The sequence below is a fragment of the Pipistrellus kuhlii genome, unplaced genomic scaffold (assembly GCF_014108245.1).
Source record: "Pipistrellus kuhlii isolate mPipKuh1 unplaced genomic scaffold, mPipKuh1.p scaffold_m20_p_53, whole genome shotgun sequence".
Lineage (NCBI taxonomy): Eukaryota > Metazoa > Chordata > Mammalia > Chiroptera > Vespertilionidae > Pipistrellus > Pipistrellus kuhlii.
Window position 1 is genome coordinate 1510236 of NW_023425555.1, and position 22404 is coordinate 1532639.

At 52.5% G+C, this 22404-nt stretch overlaps 1 protein-coding gene and 1 long non-coding RNA gene across 10 annotated transcripts in view; one reads left to right on the plus strand and one right to left on the minus strand.

The window, feature by feature from the left end:
* The window catches only part of ODF2 (outer dense fiber of sperm tails 2), a 31497-nt gene extending 19265 nt beyond the window's left edge, over window positions 1-12232 (minus strand). For 2 of the 9 annotated variants that reach the window (XM_036416113.2, XM_036416125.1), the window contains exons 1-7: window positions 11987-12165; window positions 9065-9155; window positions 8095-8211; window positions 7716-7841; window positions 1641-1811; window positions 757-917; window positions 28-157 (exon numbers count right to left, since the gene is read on the minus strand). In XM_036416113.2, the coding sequence (XP_036272006.1) occupies window positions 28-157; window positions 757-917; window positions 1641-1811; window positions 7716-7841; window positions 8095-8211; window positions 9065-9155; window positions 11987-12150 (960 nt within the window). In that variant the 5' untranslated portion in view covers window positions 12151-12165. Of the gene's footprint in view, window positions 1-27; window positions 158-756; window positions 918-1640; window positions 1812-7715; window positions 7842-8094; window positions 8249-9064; window positions 9156-10740; window positions 10978-11986 lie in introns of those variants that run through there. The other 7 variants (XM_036416116.1, XM_036416114.2, XM_036416122.2 and 4 more) reach the window with 7 other exon arrangements.
* On the plus strand, window positions 11449-13675 carry LOC123651436. Its single transcript, XR_006740158.1, has 2 exons — window positions 11449-11745; window positions 12441-13675. It is a non-coding gene; the product is annotated as an uncharacterized LOC123651436 (long non-coding RNA).
* Window positions 13676-22404: the final 8729 nt, after the last annotated feature.

Below are 22404 nucleotides of genomic sequence, written 5' to 3' on the forward strand. Positions count from 1 at the left end.
GGCCAGGTTGCTCTGCCTGCCACTCACCGTCTTTAGCTTTCCGATGGTATCCTTCAGGGCCATGACTTGCTTGGCAGCGGCTGCCCCATCCATTTCCGCCTCCACCAGTTTGGACATGAGGCACTCCTTCTCCTGCTGGAGGTGTTTCTTCTGAAGCCTGGGGCCAGAAAGGAGGGCTCTGAGCCTCTCAGGCCCCAGGAGCCCGGAGCTCTGAGGCTCGCCTCACAATGCCCTGTGGGCCTCATCTCCCAAAGAACGGTGGGGGAGGGGGGACAGGTAGCCCTCTGGTCCGAGTGGCCTAGAAAGACACCTGGACACCGAAGCAGGGCGTCCATCCAGGTCACATGATGCCACCTACAGCCCTGCTTGTCCGGCCCCTGGCCACTGCCCTGGCCTCATAACCATCTTCAGATCAGCTCTGGAGCCCTCCCACCCTCTCTCCACACTGGAGCCAAATGTGGTCACACCACTTCCTGCTCTGAAAACCCTTCCCTGGCTCCCAATCGCCCTCCATGCAAACTCCTCAAACTCACTCCATGGCACCCCTTGCCTCTGCCCACCCACCCTCCTCACTCTGGCCTGATTTCTGCTTCTCAGTCACAGGAGCCTCCCATCTTGGGGCCCTCACACAAGATGTCCCCCAGCCTAACTTTAACCATCTACAGGACTCCCCTAAAATGTCCCTTTTCCCAGAGGCTCCCCTCACCCGCCCCCGCTCCGGGGGTTCCTCTCCCGAAGGGGGCAGGGCCGCCTTACATGGTGAAGTCCTTCTCCTCCTTGATGCGCTCGATGTTATGCCTCAGCACTGTGTTCTCATGCTCGGTCTCGGCCAGCTCATGGGCCACCTCCTCCAGCTCCTCCTTCCGCTCCTCCAGGAACCTCTTAGCCATCTGACGCTCACCCTTCTGCATCTTGACCTGTCCATGGGCATGCAGGTGGGCCGCTGAGGGCCGGCCCCTCCTCCCTGCCACATGTGAGGCCCACCTCTGAGTGAGGGCTACATGGTGCTTGGAGCAGCGGGTGAAATCTCAGCCACTGTCACAAAGACTCAGGGGAGATGCTCCCCTGCTCGTTTCCTCATTACTAAGGAAACCGAGTGGCTTGCTGGGCGGGGAAAGAGCGAGGCTATAAACTGTGCTTCAGCTGGAGGAGAGGTGTGACCAAAGGCCATGTGCCGGGGGCTACGGCGGAAGGAGGGGCTGCTGCCAGGCCACCCGCCCCAGGTTCTCCAGGAGGGCCCAGGGCCCCAGGACAGGGGGATTAGAGGCACAGGCACATGAGCAGTGAAGGCCCGGGCTTCACGCCGGCAATGCCAACTTCCTAACTGGGGACTGTGGTCTTCCGGGTTGTTTCCGTTCCCATTGCCACATTCCACCCAAAGACACAGTCCAGCAACTGAGGACTAACCATTTCCAAAATAGGGCCTCTACCACTACAGGTTCATCGGCATGTTAACATAGGCCATCCACTCAGAGCAGCAGGCGAGGTCAGGGTGTTCAATGGAGAGGGACCCAGACTGCCCTGGCTACCCTCCAGGGCATCCCAAGCTCTGGGCAGAGATGCGTGGGTGGCCCACAGAGAGGTGCCCACCGGGACCACCACCTCAGGCTCTGGCTGCCCCAGCCTCCCACATCCCTCACCTCAGATTTGAGACAACCAACTGCGTTCATTAGACTGTCAATCTTCTTATCATAATGGTTCATTTTACAGTGACCCGAATCGTCATCCTCTGTAGAGAGGTCACTTAACCGCATTACTGAGACCAGCTTTTCTGAAGATGGTGGCGTGATCTCCAGGCAGTGAGGTGGATTCTGATGGACAGGAGGGAGAACACAGGAACTCATGAGACAAATCCACAGCCATCAGCTCCACTGTACCCGCCCGTCCGCCGGAGGCAGGAAGAACCAAACTGCCTCCAGGCCAGCGCAGGGGCCCCGGGAGCAAGCACATGCCATTCCTACTTGATGGAATGCTCCTATCCTTGTTTGAATGTTTTTGAATATTTTCTAACACAGAGATAGTATTTTAAATAAAGAACATAAAGTGACAAAAACAGTCATTTCTGTGCTCGCTTCGGCAGCACATATACTAAAAACAGTCATTTCTAAAGTTGGCAAAAGTCTGGGGCAAGAAATGTTTTTATATACCTAGAGTGGAAGTGAAACATGTCAAAAGTTTTTAAAATAAATATGAATGCCCAATAGTAGATAGTTGTAAAGGTAACAAAATCTTTAATAAAAGACATTTTAAGGACAAGTGAGGGAGTTTAAATATTCACTAGATATTATATATGATGTTAAGAAATAGCTGAAATTGGTTTGGCTCAGTGGATAGAGCATTGGCCTACGGACTGAAAGGTCCCGAGTTCGATTCCGGTCAAGGGCATGTACCTTGGTTGTAGGCACATCCCCAGTAGGGGATGTGCGAGAGGCAGATGATTTATGTTTCTCTCTCATTGATATTTCTAACTCTCTCTCTCTCTCTCTTCCTCCGTGTAAAAAATTAATAAAAATATATTTTAAAAAAAGAAATAGTTTTTAGGAGTAATAATTGTTATTTTGATTATATAGAAAAAAATTTATTAGAAATACATACTGAATAATTAATATGGTATGATGTTCGGAAAATATTTAAATGCATCAGCATAAAAAAATTTAAATGCATATGCCCCTCAGAAGAGTTTATGCAAAGCTATACAATGCTTTGCTATTAAGACTTCAGAAAGATTATAATGGGGGGGGTCCAGGATTTGCATGGGTTTTTGGTAAATTGAACTTGATTCATTACAAATTTATTCTGATGCTGTTTCTCATTATTTATGTAGTTCTTTACTCCTTTTTCTTTAAATATATTTTTTTACTTCAGAAAGGAAGGGAATGGGAGAGAGAAACATCAGTGATGAGAATCATGGATTGGCTGCCTCCTACATGCTCCCAACTGGGGATCGAGCCCATAACCTGGGCATGTGCCTTTGACCGGAATTGAACCTGGGACTCTCAGTCCACAGGCTGATGCTCTGTCCACTGAGCCAAACCGGCTGGGGCTCTTTGCTCCTCTTAAGCCACTGTTGGCTGACCTTCTGTGCCAATTTCCAGGAAAAGAGGATGGCTATCAGGAGTAAAAGGTAGTATACAATAAGAGTGTAACTGTTATGTTAAACAAGTAGGACTCATTGGGCACAATTTAAAAAATGTGCCTTTGGCTCCAGCAATTCTATTTCTAGGAATTTATCAAGAAAATGAATCAGTACTTAAATTCAAGGCAAGGATACAGATAAATATGTGACAATATAGTATTGTTTAAATACGTAACGGTACATACACACAATAGCCAAAACCGGTCTGGCTCAGTGGATAGTGTCGGCCTGCGGACTGAAAGGTCCCAGGTTCGATTCCGGTCAAGGGCATGTACCTTGGTTGCAGGCACATCCCCAGTAGGGGGTGTGCAAGAGGCAGCTGATCAATGTTTCTCTCTCATCGATGTTTCTAACTCTCTATCCCTCTCTCTTCCTCTCTGTGAAAAATCAATAAAATAGATATTTAAAAAAAAACACACACACATAATAGGTTACTGCCTTAAAAAATTAACATGCGCCCTGGCCAGCGTGGCTCAGTTGGTTGAGCACTGCCCCATGTACCAAAGGTCACTGATTCGATTCCTGGTAGGGCACGTACCCAGGCTGCAGGTTTGGTCCCCAAATACCAGAGGCAACCAATCAATGCTTCTCTCTTTCTCCCTTCCTCCCTCTCTCTCTCTCAAATCAATAAAAACATAAAAATTAAAAATAAAAGCCACTAACAAATAATAATAACGTGCAATGGAAACACAGTTAAAGTATGTTTTTTAAAAAGGATGCTGTGCCCGGCAGGTGTGGCTCAAGGGACCGAGCATCGCCCTAGCCACAAAGAGGACGCTGGTTCAAATCCCCGGCAGGGCAGAGCCTGGGTTTCGGGTTCCATCCCAGGAGGAGTGCAGAGGGCAGCCGATGGATGCTTCTCTCTCATTGATGTTTTTATATATATCTCCCGGCCCCCTTCTTCTCTCTCTCTAAAATAAATATAAACATTTTTTAAAAAGGATGTTGTATAATAATTAAAATATAACCCCACTGTTACAAAAATTAAAAGTGAGTCTGTTCCTAAGACAAGATCAGGAAGTTGCAAGTGCCATAGGTCAGTTCAGGGTGATGGGATCATAGGTGTTTTTCAGTTTCTTCCGTAACTTGGATTTTCTAATTTATCAACATTATCAATAATTTATCAACGATGACTATGCGTTGCTTTTATAAGAAAAATAATTTTTAACATTTAAAAGGAAATAGGAAAATATACAGATAACATCATCACAATCGAAGTGAAAAAACAACTCTGCAGCCCTGACTGGGAAGATCGGTTGGCTGGAGCGTCATCCCACAGACCAAGGGGTCTCAGGTTCAATTCCAGGTCAAGGGCACATACCTCGATGGTGGGGTCGATCCCCGGTTGGGATGCTTATGGGAGGCAACAAATCAATGCTTCTTTTTCACATCGATGTTTCTCCCTCTCTCCCTTCCTCTCTAAAATCAATTAAAGAAAACACACACTTGCATGGATATGGTAAAAGTACCAAGATATTAGTTTTGGGACAGTGATTACCCTTGGGGAGGAAGTGACAGGAAAGGGCAGAGGGGAGATTCTGGGGAAGCTGGTTGATCTGCGCATGGCAATATAACTACTACCTCAGTCTCGGCAATGGTTACATGGTATTCCATTGTACGGATGTGGCATAGGAGCCAGATTAGAGAAGAATTACAGGCAATTTCCTATTTTTCTGTATTTCCATAATAGAAATAGAGCCCTTCATTGAATAATAGAGAAAAAAGCCAGACATTATTTTCTCCAAAGCTAACCTTGTGTATCAGAAAGGGTTTTTAAAAAACTGGAATCCCTCCATGCACACTGCGGCTTCTGGGGCCACACCCCGCTCCACCACAAGCCTCCACCTCGTCCAGAACAGACGAGGCCAGGCTGGGCCTCCCAGGCACACGAAGGGCCCTGGGAAGCTGAAAAGGGCTGCCTGCATAGCCAGAAAGTCAGCTACTGTCTGAGTGGTGACCAGCCATCCCTCTGGGCCCGACCATTTCTGGACTCTGGCCCAGGACTGACACAGACACTGAGCTTTCCAGAGGGACCACAGTTCCCAGCAACTCACATCAAAAGGATGCCAATTTCCATAGCGGCATAGCTTTGTTGTAGGCTCTGAAAACTACCAGGTCTTTTCATTGTTTTGCAAAGCATTTTAAATGTTAGAATATAGTATGCTTATAAAGAAATTCAAGCATGCCATTAAAAATAAACCATTAAAGCCTCCCGTACTCCAAGGGTAAGCACTGCTTAACACTTCTATACACCCTCCCAGAAAATGTGTGTGCATACAAACACATCCACACAGGAATGCACAGACTCCCCTTTCTGGACGAATTGGGCCAGGTGGCTCTGTGATACACTATCATGTGTAACTACTACCTCAATCTCAGTAAGGGTTACATGGTATTCCATTGGATGGATGTATCATAATTTAAGCAATGTTCTCCTGATTGACATTTAGGTTGCTTCTGATTTTTCTGTTACAATGCTGTAGCAAATACACAGTCCCTGTATTCTTTTGTGACTTTTTAAAAATATATATCTTATTGATCTTTTTACAGAGAGGAAGGGAGAGGGATAGAGAGCCAGAAACATCAGATGAGAGAGAAACGTTGATCAGCTGCCTCCTGCACCCCTCCCCCCAGGGATGTGCCCGCAACCAAAGTACATGCCCTTGACCAGAATCGAACCTGGGACCCTTCAGTCCTAGGCTGATGCTCTATCCACTGAGCCAAACTGGTCAGGGATTTTTTTTTTTTTAATGTATTTTATTGATTTTTTACAGAGAGGAAGGGAAAGAGATAGAGAGCTAGAAACGTCGATGAGAGAGAAACATCGACCAGCTGCCTCTTGCACACCCCCTACCAGGGATGTGTCCACAACCAACATACATGCCCTTGACCGTAATCGAACCTGGGACCTTTCAGTCCGCAGACCGATGCTCTACCACTGAGCCAAACCGGTTTCGACTGGTCAGGGATTTTTTTTTTTAATGTGGTTGGCATGGAAAAGTGCATGTCTTATTATTATTATTATTATTATTATTATTAATTGTTAATCCTTACCTGAGAAAATTTTTCCATTGATTTTTAGGGAGAGTGGAAGAGAGAGGGAAAGACATGAAACATCAATGTGAGAAAAACACATCAATTGGCTGCCTCCAGCATGAGCCCCGACCAGGACCTGGGCCGGGGAGGAGCCTGCAACCAAGGTACATGCCCTTGACCGGAATTAAACCCGGGACCCTTTAGTCCGCAGGCTGATGCTCTATCCACTGAGCCAAACCGGTTAGGGCTCTTCTGTGACTTTTTAAAGATAAATTCCTATGCCACAGCTGGTGTGGTTCAGTGGATAGAGCGTCGGCCTGTGGATTGAAAGTTCAATTCTGGTCAAGCGCACATGCTAGGATTGTGGGCTCCATCCCCAGTGGGCGGCATGCAGGAAGCAGCCAATCAATGATTCTTTCTCATTATTGATGTTTCTATCTCTCTCTCCCTCTCCCTTTTTCTCTGAAATCAATGAAAATATATTAAAATACAGATAAATCCCTAAATGTAAAACTAGAAGCAATGTTTAAATAGATGCTGCCAAGCTGACTCCAGAACAGTCGAATCGGTTCCATGATCCTCTCAAAGCTGTCAGAATACTTTTCATTTATTCCCTAGAATCCCCCACAGTCCCGTAATCTCTTAGGGACAAACAGGTAAATCAGGGACAAAACCATAAGTATGATTAGAAACTTTAGAATAATTACTTTTATTTATTGTTAATTATAGTAGTAAGCTTTTAGAAAACGGAACCTTCCAAAATAGATTAGGTACCATTATCATAAAGTAGCCTAAAGTGTCTTATTTGTCCCAATAATGAGACCTCAGTTTAAAACATGACCAAAAGACCTTATCATTTGAGTTTTTTCACTGCAATTGACTAGAATGGGCACATCTGTACGCTGCAGGTGTAGCCCAGCGCCCCGCAGAGTCTGGCATAAGTCTCAATAAACATACGCAGCCTGAACTACTGCAGAGACGGATGGACAGGCATGTTGAGGTGTGGCTAAAAAAAGACAACAGTTCTCTTGTTATCTTGACAACTAAGTCTGAAGGCAATTATGCATCAATTTATTCCAAACGTGGCTTTGATGACACGGTGGAATCTGTGCGTGGTCTTAACGGTGACCACCTCCAAAGGCGATGCTCTTCTGGGTATGTGCATTCTGGTGTGCGTGTATATAAATGTAGATTCAGTTATTTAGTAACATGGGGACAGACATGTGGCTCCTCACATAGAAATGAAGGTCAAGTGTACAGCCCCTAGAATGAGAGCCCTGGAGCACTCACTCCAGCTCTGCTCCTTTCTGAGCCTGTCCGGGCCCTCACTTCCTCCCTGTCCAGGAGGAGAGCAGGGCCCCCGCATCTCACTGCTGGGAGGACTCAGGAAGACTCACGTTCTTTGGGGGTTCAGCAAGGCCCTCAATAAACGGGACCTACAGGGGGTCTCTAACAGCTATAGCGACCCTGACCCACCCGCACTCGAGCCGGCTAGACAGACCCTGGCCGGTCCGAGAGAGAAGCCTGACGAGAGTGAGCCTACCTCCCACTTGCATCCCACATGCCGGGCAGATGACTTTCCGGGGGGCATCCAAGGTACCTTGGTTTTCACCCGGACACTCCGCCGCACATTCACGGTGTCCCCTTTCATTCCGCGCTTATGAGATTTCTGTGGAAAAGGACAAACCAGGTCACTTCCCCACCCAGCTGGCCTCGGTGTCACTGATTGACGGCATCCATCTCCAGCTCTGCAAGGAGCCTCTTCTGGCTGCTGGTGCCGGCCCGCCTACCTTCTCACCAGGCCACTGACCTCGGGAAGCAAGTGCGGTCGTCTGTCCGACCTTTGCAGTTAGGAGCAGGGAGGCTGAGCGGAGAGCGCCGCCCTGCCGCAGCCTTCACCTTGCCCCATGGCATGCTCCTACCTGGCTGCCGGCCGCTGCTGGTTTCGGGAGTTTTTTTATGTGGACGTGGACAGGGGTGTTCTCATCCACGTGAACATGTAAGGGGGGAGTTGAAGAGCGGTCCTTCATAGTTCGCTTCTGGCGGGCCGAGGAAGACAACACAAAAAAGGTTGATCTGTGTGATGAGCAAACTGGGCATAAAACACAGAACGCGCAGCCTCGGGGGGCCACGGAAGGCCTGGCCACCAAGCGAGCAGGACAGCTACTGACTACCGGCATGCAGGAGGGACCGCGGCGGCGTGCATCCAGCAGGCTCCTGCAGAGAGGCCGGCTGAGGACCAGCAGACACCCAGAGAGAAGGCTCTGCAAGACCTGCAGCTTCGACAAAAGCCAAACCCAGGCCCAGGGGCTCGGAGCTGGACCTCCGTCCCAGCCTGCTGGCATGCAGAGCTCCTCCTCAGACTTATGCAGCACAGCTGGGAAGCGGGGAAATCCTTCTACGCCATGATCTGTACTGGGCATGCGGGTTAGCACAGCAGACACACAAAAGGATTACGGGGCAATCTATCAGGCCGCAGACAGGTGAGAGTCGATGAAAAGAGAGAGCTGGAGGAAACGCCAAGGTGAGAAGGTTGTATAGATTCTAAAAAAGTATAAACGAGGCAAAATCCCAGCTACATACCCCTTGCTCACCATCAGTTCCTACCCCCTCCCCATCTTATCTTCTTCTTCTTCATTATTATTATTATTATTATTATTATTATTATTAAAATCTGTCCCAAAGACTTTTGGAATTTGTCCTGGTGTAAGACAACCTGCTCAACCCGGCAGCCTTACCATAAGCAAAACCACCCCCAGTGGACGAGCAGAAGCCCCGAGCAAAGCGCCATGCTGCCGCAGGGCCAGCGGGGGAGGCAGCTCCTGGAAAAGACGTGCAGAGCGGGCTGGGCGGGCTGCAGGCTGGGGGCTGCTCCGGGCACACAACACCTACCGTAACGGTCACACTGGGTGCGCCACAAGCTGTCCTCAAGACCTTTTTCTGCGTGAGACTTGTTACTCCGTTCTTCCCACACGATGGAAACCTGCACCCAGGTACGAGAGCCGGATTACTACCAGGAAATTAGGGCTCTTCTATTGCTTAGATCTCCCAAAAGTATACACTACATAAGGTGGGTAACAGGTTGGCGGCTAGGAGAGCTGGTCTGGAATCACGTGGCTCCCTTCACACGAGCGCCAGACATGCATGGTGTGCCCGGCAGTGGGATGGAAACAGCGGCGGTGGCATTCACAGGCCGGCCTTTTAACCTGCCATCGCATCACATGTATTGTGACCTTTTGCTGAAAAGCCCAGCTGTCATCCTGTCAGGTGACAAGAAACAGGCAGCACATGAGCCACAGCTGGGGTAGGTGAGGCGGAAGGGCCCAGGAAGGACAGTGCCCGGAGCAGAGGTGGCACGGGGAATGGCTGGCATAAAAAGATAGAGTCCTGCCTCGGGAACAAAGTCCCTGTGACATAAAATTCACAGTCATAGATCCAACAGAATTAAACCAGTTACAGCTGAAACCAGTTTGGCTCAGTAGATGAGCGTCAGCCTGCGGACTGAAAGGTCCCAGGTTCGATCCCAGTCAAGAGCATGTACCTTGGTTGCGGGCACATCCCTAGTAGGAGGTGTGTAAGAGGCAGCTGATTGATGTTTCTCTCTCATGATGTTTCTAACTCTCTATCCCTCTCTCTTCCTCTCTGTAAAAAAAATCAATATATATTTTTTTAAAAGAAAAAGAAAAATGACTAGTTCCCCAAATACTCCACTAGATCCTTCCTAAGCTCCTAAGAAGCTGGGTTGTTTTGTTTTGGGTTGTTGTTTTTAAACACCACGTTAATTCATTTTACTTATATGCAAACAGCCCTCCCACCAGATTTGCAAAGGTAGCAAACACTGAATCCCCCAGATTTGGCAATATCACATCCAAGAATTCCAAGACGGACAGCCTCCGACAGCCCCCAAATATGACCTTGCCCTCCCCACAAATACCTGGGAAAATGATGCAACATAAAATGCGATATAAAAAATCTGAGCCTTTTAACATGCATTTTGCTGTATTATATTATACCTTGATTAAAAACAAAAAACTTATTGAGCCCTACTAATCATTTAACCAAGAAATACCAAAATCGAATAGACAGGTTTTTTTCCCTTCCCCACTTAGAACATTTCTATTCCCGTGAAGCCGGTAGATTTGGGTCGCCTCGTCCTGAGCGGACTCCTCACCAAACCACTTGGACTCCTTGCCAACTGCCACATCCACCTCCTGCACCACTGTCATGTCCTGACCCCTGTCTTCTTTCAGAAAGGATGAGCCTGTGCTCCACTGAGACAACAACCGTGGCCCTATTTTGCTACCAGGAACTGGACACCCGGGGGGGGGGGGGGGGGATCGGGCAGAGCTGAGAATGGGTGCATGGGTGCATGCATTTTCTTTTTCTCCTCCTCCTTCCCTTTAAAAAATGATTTCCAAATATTTTGGTCCATACTTTCAACACACCGAACAGAGAAGCTGAAAAGAGAAGCCTCCTACAAGCCTGGCCTGGGGGAGGGGAGGGAGAGGGGGGGGGCTGCTGACCATCTTCCCTGCCCTCGGGCGGAGGCGCCCCCGCGTTGGCAGTACCTGGGGGAGCCGCCTGAGGATGAGGCAGACATGACCAGGCATCAAAGCCGCAAAGGTGGGCAATTGGGTCAGCAGGCTCTGCTCAAGGGGACTCAGAGGGGCTTGTCAATGAGAATCTCAGGGGCCGGGCATCAAACGTCCTCTCTGAGGGGAGGAGGGTGGAAGCTTTGGGGGTGGCAGTTGGATGAAAACTTGGGAGGCGCTCCTCTCTACTGTCCAAGTCGCACAGCAACTGTCCTGCCAAAGTGGGGGGAGAGAGGAGAGGCTGAGCGACCTAAAGGGCTGCGGCGGGCGCCAGGGAGCGGGGGACGGAGCTCCCCTCCCCTGGGGGGTCGGGAGGCGGGGCCTCGGGGGAAGGACCGCCAAGCCCGGACCCCACCCAGGAGGGACCCTGGGGGGCCAACGGGGAGAAAACCTGGGGTGCTGGTGGGAGAGAACCACGAGGCCCCAAGTGGGCCCAAAAGGGCCGCAACCAGCGCCGGGAGCTGGGGGTGTGTGGGGATATTCGTGGCGGGGCCGGGGCAACAGTCTCCTAGGAGAAGGGGCGTTCCCGGTCAATAGCTCCCGGGAGGACCAATCGTATTTGAAGGAGGGGAGAACGGAGCGACGGGGGGCGCCCGGCCGCGAGTGGGGACCGCCGAGGGGGAGGGGAGAGGCGCTCGGTCGCAGCGGCGGCCGCCGGGATCCGGGGTCCGGGCGAGAGCGGGCTCGACGCCCGGCCGTGCGGGAGGCGGAGCGGGACCTGGAGCGGGTGGACCCGGGGGCGGGGGACGGCGCTGCGCCCGGAGATCGGGCAATAACTGCCGTGCGAGGAGGCCCCCCGAGAGGGAAGGGCGAGCCCGGCGACGCCCGCGGGCAGGCGAGAGGCGGGGGGCCGGTCTCCGGCAGCCGAGGGGCGACCACCCACCAGCGGGCACCAGGGGACCTGTTTCTGCCCATAGAGGAGAGAAGGCGACGCCCTGCCGGAGGGCAGCAGAGGAGCGAGCCGAGCCCCGCCGGTCGCAGGTGAGGAGGGGGCGGCCGGCCGGCCAGTTACCGGGAGGAGAAGGCCCGCGCCGGTGGGCGGGGCGGGGCCGGGTTCTGACGAGAGCGGGGCCGGCGGGCTGCGGGCCAGGGCGGCGGGGGTGGCGGGGGCGGCGGGGGCGGCGACCCCGGCCGGAACCCTCGGGGCCACGGGGCCCGGCCCCGGCGGCGGCGGCGGGACGCCCCGGAGCGCCCCAGGTCCCGCCCGCCGGCGGCCTCTCACCAGGAGCGACACGGCTGCGCCCAGAAACGCCTCCTTATGAAGTCGTTGAACTCGGAGGCCAGGGTCGTGCCATGGAGACGCCGCGGCGGATGTAGACCTGCTGCAACGGCGACTCCTCCCCGCTTCCGCCTCCTTTTCCGACACCCGGTCGGGAGCTCGCCCATTGGCCAGTTCAAACCCCCCGGTGAGCCTCTCGGGGATCGCCATTTAGGCCCGGACCCTGGCGTCACAGAGACGCCCCGCCCGCCGTAAGCGCCGCCTACTTCCGGCCACGCTGCCCGTCGCCATGGAGACGCGCGACGCCGCCGGCGGGCCCGCCCGGCCGGCCCTGTGGCCCCAGGGTTCCTGCCCTGCGGCCCCGCTTCGCCTTTCTGGCCCTGCCCGCGGGCCTCCTCGGGTCCCAGAACTCGGAGGGGCGACAGAACCCTAACCGCTCCATTTAATACGTTTTTAGGAAACGGCACAGAACAAGTTGGTGGCCTGAGCGGCGCCCTGCACCTGGGATCCAGCCCTGCCTCTCCTCCTCTGCGGTCGGTACAGACGTGGGGCCGGCCTCTGCACACCACCCTCTCTCCCCTGTCTTTGTCCAGACGTGAGGGAGGGCCCGAGCCCCCCTTCCCCTCACGGAGTCCTGTACACGGAATGCCACTGAGTGTACAGACCTTCTGTGATGGGGTTTTCGCTGAGCCGCCATCTTCTCAACTATGTTCCACTGTCAGCCAATCGTGAGGGGCTGTCACGTGGCTCGGGGTTCCGCCCTGGGTTCTGAGAGACTTCACCATCCTCAGGGCCCACCTGGCTGCCGGATCCCTGACGCGCTCACCTCCGAGGCCTCCCCCGCACCTCAGCCGGGCCCCTGCCCCACATTTTAAATTCCAACTCCATCCTCTCCAGACAGACCTGCTTTTCTGCCTTGCTCTCACAGTCATCTTTCAGCATCCCAGTCCCTTTGACCGGTTCGTTTTCTCCCTGGTGGATAAACGGTGGGCCCCCAGTCCCTGTAACCCAACCATCGGACGCTCTGCGAACACCAAGCCCACAAACCACTGTCTGGCAATTGTTCTGTTTGTCCCCAAACCCTCCCCCTTCCCCTTCCCCACGGTGGCTCTTCCAAACCTTCGCCTCTTCCCCATCCCATACCCGACTCTTCTCCTTCATAGAGAAAAAGAAAGCCATCCAGTGGGTACCCTCCCCCTTCTCCCTCCCTCCCCCTTTCTCCTCCGCACTCACTCTTCAGAGGAAGAGAAGTCCTTGCTGCCCAAGATAAACTCCCTGCTTCCGGGCCTAGGTCAAACACCTCTGTAAAATGTCTCTTGCTAGCCCCAAGATAGACTTGGTTGTCAACGCTCCCACCTTCATTGAAGCAATAAGTCCCTACTATGTGCTAAACCCCTAGATGTGAAGGGCACTAGGCCGACACATCCCGCCAGTCTGCGAGGGGCCCACAGCTGACCGCCATAACGGGACCAGATAACACGATTGAAGCTTTTCCCTGCCCATCCACTGAAGGGTTTTGCCTCTGTGGTTTTTCCCTCCCCACCACCTGAGAAGGCTCCTTCCATGCCTTTGGAGCTTAGAGCTGGGTAGGAAGGAGGAGGAGAAGGGAAAGACCAGGAACAAGGAGGTGTGGGGGTAGGGGTGCCGAAGAGAGGGCACAGGGACACCTGGCGTGTGTAAAGAATGGGGTGAGAAGGGAAAGAGGAATTTTAGAAGTACAGGTGTCGTCTGGGTACCCGCCCCTTTGAGGAGTTTGGGAATTGTAAGCACTTGAGTTACTCTGCTGTTTCTCTGGATTGCTAGACCGTGTGTTCTGAATGCAACCCACTCTAAGCCTGGTCAGCAATGGCTCCTTTCTTTCTTTTATTTAATACATTTTTATTGCTTTCAGAGAGAGGAAGGGCGAGGGAGAGAGATGGAAACATCAATGATGATGCAATTGCACATCCCCTACTGGGAATTGAGCCCACAACCCAGGCAGGTGCCTGATGGAACTGAACTATTACCCCTGATTCATGGGTCGGTGCTAAACCACCGAGCCATGCCGGCCAGGCAATAATCATGCCATATTGGCTGGAAAACAGACTGCAGAATGGGGTGTTTAGTAAGCCTGTGCAGCAGCTTGGGGGAGGGGGACGAATATAAATTCATGGAGAAAAAGACTGCAAATTTTGGTGGAAGATACATGTGTATTTCTTATGTTATATATTACATTTTGGTAATTAAACCATATATGAAGAGGTTATGTCATGTGTTGTAGTTTGCTGCGGCTGCCACAACGAAGTGACTAAACAGCAGAAAGGCGCTGTCTGCCAGGTCTGGAAGCTAAAAGTCTGAGGTCAAGGTGCCAGCAGGCCGAGGCTCCCTCTGCAGGCGCTGGGGAGGGACCTGTCCCGGCCTCTCTCCTGGCTCCTCGCAGCTTCCAGTTGGCAGAACTTTCAGTGTACACCTCGTGTTGTCCCTGTGTGCATGTCTGAGTGCAAATCTTCCTTTCCTTTTTTATTTATTGATTTTGTGTGAGAGAAATATCGATTTATTGTTCCACTTATTTATACAATCATTAGTTGATTCTTGTATGTGCCCTGACCAGAGATGGCACCCATAATCTTAGTGCATCTGCACAATGCTCTAACCCAGTGGTCAGCAAACTTCGGCACACGAGTCATATGCGGCTCTTTGGCCTCTTGAGTGTGGCTCTTCCACAAAATACCACGTGTGGGCGCGCATGTACAATGTGATTGAAACTTCACAGCCCATGCGCAGAAGTCGGTTTTCGGCTCTCAAAAGAAGTTTCAATCACTGTACTGTTGATATTTGGTTCTGTTGACGAATGAGTTTGCCAACCACTGCTCTAACCAACTGAGCTACCCGGCCAGGGCCAAATTCCTCCTTTTTACCAGGACAGCAGTTATACTGGATTAGGGACCCACGATATTAGGGACCCAATGTGACTTCATCTTATCCACGTTCATGTACAATGACCCTGTTTCCAAAGAAGGTCACGTGCTGAGGTTCTGGGAGTTAAGACTTCGACATTTTATTTTATTTTTTAATATATTTTATTGATTTTTTACAGAGAGGAAGGGAGAGAGATAGCCAGAAACATCGATGAGAGAGAAACATTGACCAGCTGCCTCTTGCACACTCCCTACTGGAAACGTGCCCGCAACCAATGTGCATGCCCCCAACCGGAATCGAACCCGGGACCTTTCAGTCCGCAGACCGACACTCTACCACTGAGCCAAACCGGTTTTGGCAGGACTTCGACATTTTAACTGTGGGGGACACAATTCAGCCCAAGCACCGTGCAGATGTTCAGTTTAACTATGTATAACACAGCAGCCTGGCCAGTGTTGTTCCGTGGTTGAGCACTGACCCAGCACCAGGGGGTGGCTGGTTCGATTCCCAATCAGGGCACATGCTGGGGGTTTCTGGCTCCATCCCCAGGAGGGAGCATGCAGGAGGAGAAATAAAAGAGATCGGCATTTTTAAAACCAAAAGCCACTATCTCAAAATGCTAACACTGGCAATTTTCTTTTTCTCATTCTGTTTATTCTTAAAATAAATATTTTCTATTGCTTTCAAAGAGGGGGAGAGAGAGAGAGAGAGAGAGAGAGTGAGAGAGGGAGGGAAACATCAATGATGAGAGAATCACTGATCAGCTGCCTCCTGCACGCCCCCCACTGGGGACCGAGTCCGCAGCCTGGGCGTGTGCCCTGACCTCCTGGTTCACAGGTCGGTGCTCAGCCAGAGCCACACCAGCTGGAGAAAAAGACTGCAAATTTTGGTAGAGGATACAAGCGTATTCTGTTTTTTTAAATTTCAACAATGAAGGAGAAGTAAAGGGGGAGCTGCACCTGCAGCTGAGCCCAGCCCCTGCGCAGCTCACAGCCTGAGCCCTCCGGCTCCCACTCCAGCCTTTCCATTCGCCCAAGGGTCTGATTACCAGTTCTTTCCACCCAGGAGCCCCCTCCAGGGGCCTGATGCAATTCCCACGCCAGGCCCGGGAGAAGGGATCCGCCCCGGAGGGTCTGGCTTTTTCTCCAGGTGACGAGAGACCTCGGTCCCAGGTGCAGCTGGAAGGGAACATTCCTGTAGGCCCCATGAGGTTGGCTCCTCTTCGCCTCTGACTCCCACTCCCTGGCCCTGCCTCTGAGGTTGGACGGATTCTGGGCTCAGCGGAGAGTCCTGGTTCCCCAATCATCCCAACCAGGGCTCTCTCAGCTGTGGTCCTTGCACCAGCACCAGCAGCAAACCAAGGAACTCATTAGAAATGCAAAGTCTTGCCAAAACCGGTTTGGCTCAATGGATAGAGCGTCAGCCTGAGGATTGAGGAGTCCCAGGTTCGATTCCGGTCAAGGGCATGTACATTGGTTGCAGGCACATCTCCGGTGGGGGGTGTGCAAGAGGCAGCTGGTCGATGTTTCTCTCTCATTGACGTTTCTGGCTCGCTCTCTCCCTCTGTAAAAAATCAATAAAATATATTAAAAAAAAGAAATGCAAAGTCTTGGACTCCCTGCCCCTCCCCCCCCCGCCAGACCTACTGAATCAAACTCTGCGGGTGGGGCCCAGCAGTCTGTGTTTCAATAAGTTCCCCAGTTTGAGAACCACTTCCCCGACCATCAGGAGGCATCTTAGAGGGCAAAGCTTGTGCCCCTTCATTTTGCAGAGAGGACAGGCCTGGCTCGCGTGGCACGGACAGGTAAGTGGCATTGTGGTGGCACTGCAAGTTAGGCCATTGGTTTCCAGAACCTCCCCTCTTGGTTCTGACTCAGGCAGACCTCCAAGTCCGCCCTGATTCACCCCGACTGTCTGGAAGGTCACTGTGAGCCAGCAATGCAGCACTCCCTCTGGCGGCCACTGTGCCGCTTGCTTCAGCTCATGAATCCTCGTGCTACACAGTAAGATTGGCGTGAGGGCTAGCCCCATTTTACAGAGCAGAAAACTGAGGCTAGAGGAAGGTCAGTACACTTGCCCAAGGTCACAGAGATAGAAAGGGCTGAGACAGAACACAAGCCAGCTTTCTCTGTCACCAGGGCTCAGGTTGTGGCTATCAAGACCACATCAAGGCCCGGCTGGTGTGGTTCAGTGGTTGAGCTTGAGCCAGGACCAAGAGGTTCCCAGTTCTGCCGAAACAGGTTTGGCTCCGTGGATAGAGCGTCGGCCTGCGGACTGAAAGTTCCCGGGTTCGATTCCGGTCAAGGACATGTACCTTGGTTGCAGGCAGCTGTTTGATGATTCTCTTTCATTGATGTTTCTAACTATCCCTCTCTGTAAAAAAAAAAATCAATAAAATATATTTAAAAAAAAAAAAGAGGTTCCCAGTTCAATTCCTGGTCAGGCCAAATGCCTGGGTTGTGGGCTTGTTACCCTGTGGGGGTGTGCAGAAGCCAGCAGATCAATGAGCCTCTGATTATCTCTCATTGTTGATGTTTCTCCCCTCTCTGAAATCAATAAAAAAGAAAGAAAAAAAGACAACATCAGGGTTTGCAGAGACTATCACCGTCCAGGGAGGGCCCCCTCCAGTGTCCACAGTTCACCCGAGACCAGAGGGAGACAAAAAGCTTCCTGAACAGCCTGGATGGCGTGGCTCAGTGGTTGAGCCTCGACCTATGAACCAGGAGGTCTCGGTTTGATTGCCAGTCAGGGCACCGCTGTGGGCGTGCAGGAGGCAGCCCATGGGTGAGCCTGTCTTGTGCCGCGCCAACACGGCCAAGGGTGACCCCTAGGGGGCGCGGTGAAGGATTGAGAAAAGAGAAGGAAAGCTGGGACTCACCTGATGGGGACCCCGCAGCGCCACAGACCACAAGCCGTGCCTTTATTTTGTAGCCGATGCCACGAGGCTCAGAAAGGGCGTGGCCAAGACGTTCCATGCACCTGGCCAGGCCTTGTTTACTTGCGGCCCACGTCACTCAGGCACGTGGGGCCAGTGTTTGGACCACAGGTTCACGCTCACAACCACAGCTGCTGGCCGTCACCATGCGGGAGGCTCCGCCCTCCAGCTGGGGCTTGCACGTGGCCCCGAGAGGACTGTGGCCTCTCATCAGCCCGAGGCTTGAACCTGTGCAGACACTGTAGCCATGCCCCACGCTCATCATTGATGCTCCTATCTCCTCCCTTCCTCTCTAAAATCAATAAAAATTTTTTTTTAAAAAGCATGATCCCTGAACAGGCAAAACAGTTAGCAAACAGCCGATGCACAAAAGCCACTGCCACTTACTCCTACGAAGCCCCTTGTCCCTTGGTTTGCACACAACCGGGGTGGGGGCAGAGCGGAGTAGCAGCCCTCCCTCAGGAGGAGGTTAGTAAACACGGTCCTTGCCCACTGACCCCATCCCACTCCCTTTGCCCCCCCCCCCCCCCCGCCCGCCTCCAAGCAGCAGTGAGCCTCAGGCAGCAGGGCGCGTAGAAACCCAAACTATTTGCACAGCCTCTGAGTAGTTCGGGTGGCTCAGTGGTTGAGCTAGAGTTAGTCTTGATAAAAATTTCACAACACATTCTTCATAATACAAATTCAGATGAGAAGTTATAGTATAAGTTTTAGGGAAGATATTAAAGCTCAGTTTGTATAAAACTTCCACATAAGCCCTAGCTGGTTTGGCTCAGTGGATCGAGCATCAGCCTGGGGACAAAAGGTCCTGGGTTCGATTCCGGTCAAGGGCATGTGCCTAGTACCTCGATTGCAGGCTCCTCCCCAGCCCAGACCCTGATCAGGGCGCATGCAGGAGGCTACCAATCGATGTGTTTCTCTCACATTGATATTTCTCTCTGTCTTTCCCTCTCTCTTCCACTCTCTCTGGAAATCAATGGGAAAATATCCTCAGGTGAGGATTAAATAAATAATGAAGCGTGATGCTGGATAAAAAGGAAGGCAGCACCAAAGCCACCTGCTGTTTGAGTCCATCCGTATGACAGTTTGGAAAAGCCAAACCAGGGATGGAAAGCCATGAGCAGTCTCCAGGGGCTGGAGCGAGAGCTGACTGCAGACGGGCACAGGGGAGTGGGGAAGCCGCAGTTTTAATCGCATAGATTCCCTGTCTGCATTGTAGTGGCAGTGACATGACTGTTTATGTTGTCAAATATCATCAAACACATTATTATACAAAATGAGCTGTAGGTAGATGGAGCAGGGCTCCCAAATCTGTCAGCTCCTCCGAATGACATGGAGTGGTCCGTTCAAACCAGCCAGGCGCCCTGGCCAGTGTGGGTTTGATTCCATTCCCAGTCAAGGGCACGTATGTGGGTTGCAGGTTCGATCTCTGGCCCTGGTTGGGGCTCGTGTGGGAGGCAACCAATCGATGTGTCTCTCTCACATCTATGTTTCTCTGTCTCTTCCTCTCCCCCTTCTTCCTTCCCTCCCACTCTCACATAGATGGGGTGGGGAAGTGATCTTTAAAAACAAAAATAAAAAAATAACTAGTCAGACTCCACCCAGAAGCTACTGGATCCGACCCTGCAGGGGGCCGGAGGGGCAGGTACCTGTGTTTTAACAAGCTCTTTGGTCGGCAGTGCCAGAGTGTGCGTGTCAGGGCCCGGGCTCTGGGTCAGGACAGGATTTCAATGAAGCTTCTAGCTCTAGCCCAGACTTGAACCCTGAACTCCTGGTTCAGGGGTCCAACCCCTACCCGGCATCTGTTCCTGGATCTCAAATTTGGCACGTCTGACTGTGACCTCCTGACCTGTCCCCAGACCAGCCCCACCGTGGTCTTCTCCACTCCAGTCCATGGCACCTCCATCCTTCCAGGAATTCTGCCGACAGCGCTGGCATCCTCCTCACCTCCTCCTCCTTCTCCCTGTCTCTTGTTGATGTTGTTTGGTTTTAATTTCAAAATTATCAACAACTCTTCATCCAGGAGGACTCGGAAGGGGACAAGGACAACATGGAACCCCAGCCACAGCAGCGAGAGCACAGAGATGGCAGGTGTCGTGAGCAGTGGGTGTGGAAGGGATGGCCCAATGGTTAAAACAGGAGGAAATGTTGGCACTGTCCACAGCCAGCTGTGGGGACCTGCTTGCTACTGGTCTTGTCACTCCCGGACCCAGGATGCTCTACGGGTCCCCAGTCCCCGTGCCCTTTCTCGCCTCCCAAAGGCCACGTGCCTGCCAAGCGCGCACTCCGGCCTGGCAGCGCCAAAAAGAGCTGGGACGGTTTGTGTTGGCCCAACTTCCGCCAGGGAGAAGATGCCAGGACGCATGTGCTCCAGGGTGACTCTCATTCCTCCCTGGACGGACCTGCCGCCTCTGCCACCATGTGGTGTGAAGTCACCAGCCTGGCACACGGATCCCAGAATCATTCTGTGAAGGCAGGACCCTTCATGGCCAAATCCCTCCCCAGTGCTCAGCGCGGGCCGTTTCTGCTGACTTTGGACCTCGGTCTGCAGAGCTGGAAGGCGGTGAGGCCCAGGCGCTCGCCGGCAATGCTGAAGAATGCCGAGGGGCTGGCCTGGGCCAGGGCGGCTCCTGGGGCAGTGTCTGCAGTGTGTTCTCTGGAAATTCTGTGGGCTCTACCTTTTCAGCACCCCCGCCCCACCCTGTGGAGTGAGGCACCATGTGTCTCACCTAAATGACTTTACCGGGTTGTGTCCCTATGTCTGCCCTAAGTTCATGCTCAGTACAGTAGCCAGGGTGATGGTGTTATAATCTAAGCCATTTCTCTGCCTGAAATCCTCCGGGGCTCCTTATCTCAGAGTAAAAGCCAGAGTGGCTTCCACAGTCCTCTCTGCTCTGGCCCTGACCTTGGCTCCATCATCTCCAGACCGTGGCTCCTCGCTCCCTCTGCTCCAGCACACTGGCCTCCTTGCTGCTTTTGAACTTGCCCCTCCTGCCTCAGGACCTTTGCACATGCTGCACCCGTGGCATGGAATGGCCTTCCTTCAGGTTCCCCATCATGGGCCCCCTCACCTCCTTCAAGTGTTTGTTCAGATGTTAACTTCTCAGATCATACTTGACATCTCCTCCTTTTTTCCTTTTTTTTTTTCTACATCTTACCCTCAAATATTTACTTGTTTTGTCTGCCTCCCTCACTAGAATGTCAGTTCCCAACCTCATGGAGCTGACATCTGTCTGTTTTATTTACTGCTGTATGTCTGCCGCCCAAGCCTGGCTTATAGGAGGTGCTCAATAATGTTCATTTTAAAGAATGCTGGGGAGCCTGGCTGGTGTGGCTCAGGAGGTTATGGTCCGATTCCCAGTTGGGGCAGATGCCTGAGTTTGTGGGCTTGATCCCCAGTGTGGGCTATGCAGGAAGCAGCCCATCAGTGGTTCTCTCCCATCATTGATGTTTCTCTCCCTCTCCTTTCCTCTATGAAATCAATAAAAAGATTAAAAAAAGGGGGGGGGGGGAGGACATCGGAAGCCTGGAGAGAAGTGATAGCTCCAGGTCACAGCCATCCAGAATCAATGGCTTTCACTCTCAGAACAAACAAATCTTAAGCCCCACAGCCCTGGCCCAAGTCCTCCTCACAGCCATGCCAGGTCCTGGATCCGAAGCCGGACCAGCTGGGCCTCATCGCCAGCCCAGTCTCTGGGGGTGCCTGTCTGACTTAGAGCTGTCCATGCCACAGTCCTGTGCTGCGGAGGCCGAGGCAGCCACCTCCCCGCCCCTCCAGCTGCCTGAGTGCAGGCATGGAGACGGTGGCTAGACTCTGAGGGGAGGGGTGGGGCGCGTGGAAGAAGGCCTGCAGTCCCAAGCAGAAGGGCGGACACAGCTGCTGCTGCTAAGCCACAGCACAGGGACGCATTTCAAATGCTCCAGGCTCCCTTCCCCTACCAGCAGAGGGCGCCCTGGCCCACGAGGTCCAGGCGCGGCCACCTAGCGCCCTCTGGCGGCCACCCTGGTTCAGGCCAGAGGGGAGCCTGATCTCCCCAGCCACTTCCACCAGAGGGTCCCAGCTCCACAGGGGAAGATCCAAAGGCAGGAGGCATCAACAGCCCTGGGTCTGGCCTAGGCCCTCCCTGACCTGCAAGGTGAGGCCTGTGATGCCCTTGACAGGCCCAGAGAGGGAGCACTCACTGTGGGCTCGGCTGCTTCCCACCCCACTTTACCAGCCAGTAGACGTCCAGCCGGGTGGGCCCGGCTCTGCCTCCAGGCTGCACTCCCCTCTGTCCCTCCAGCCGCTCACCTACAAATTTAGACCTCCTGACAGGCAAAGAGGCTCAGCCATGAGTTAAAAAACATAAAGTGCAGCCGAAACCGGTTTGGCTCAATGGATAGAGCGTCGGCTTGGGGACTGAAAGGTCCAAGGTTCGATTCCGGTCAAGGGCATGTATCTTGGTTGCGGGCATAAACCCAGTGGGGGGTGTGCAAGAGGCAGCTGATCGATGACTCTCTCTCATCGATGTTTCTAACTCTCTATCTCTCTCCCTTCTTCTCTGTACAAAAATCAATAAAATATTAAAAAACAAACAAACAAACAAAAACG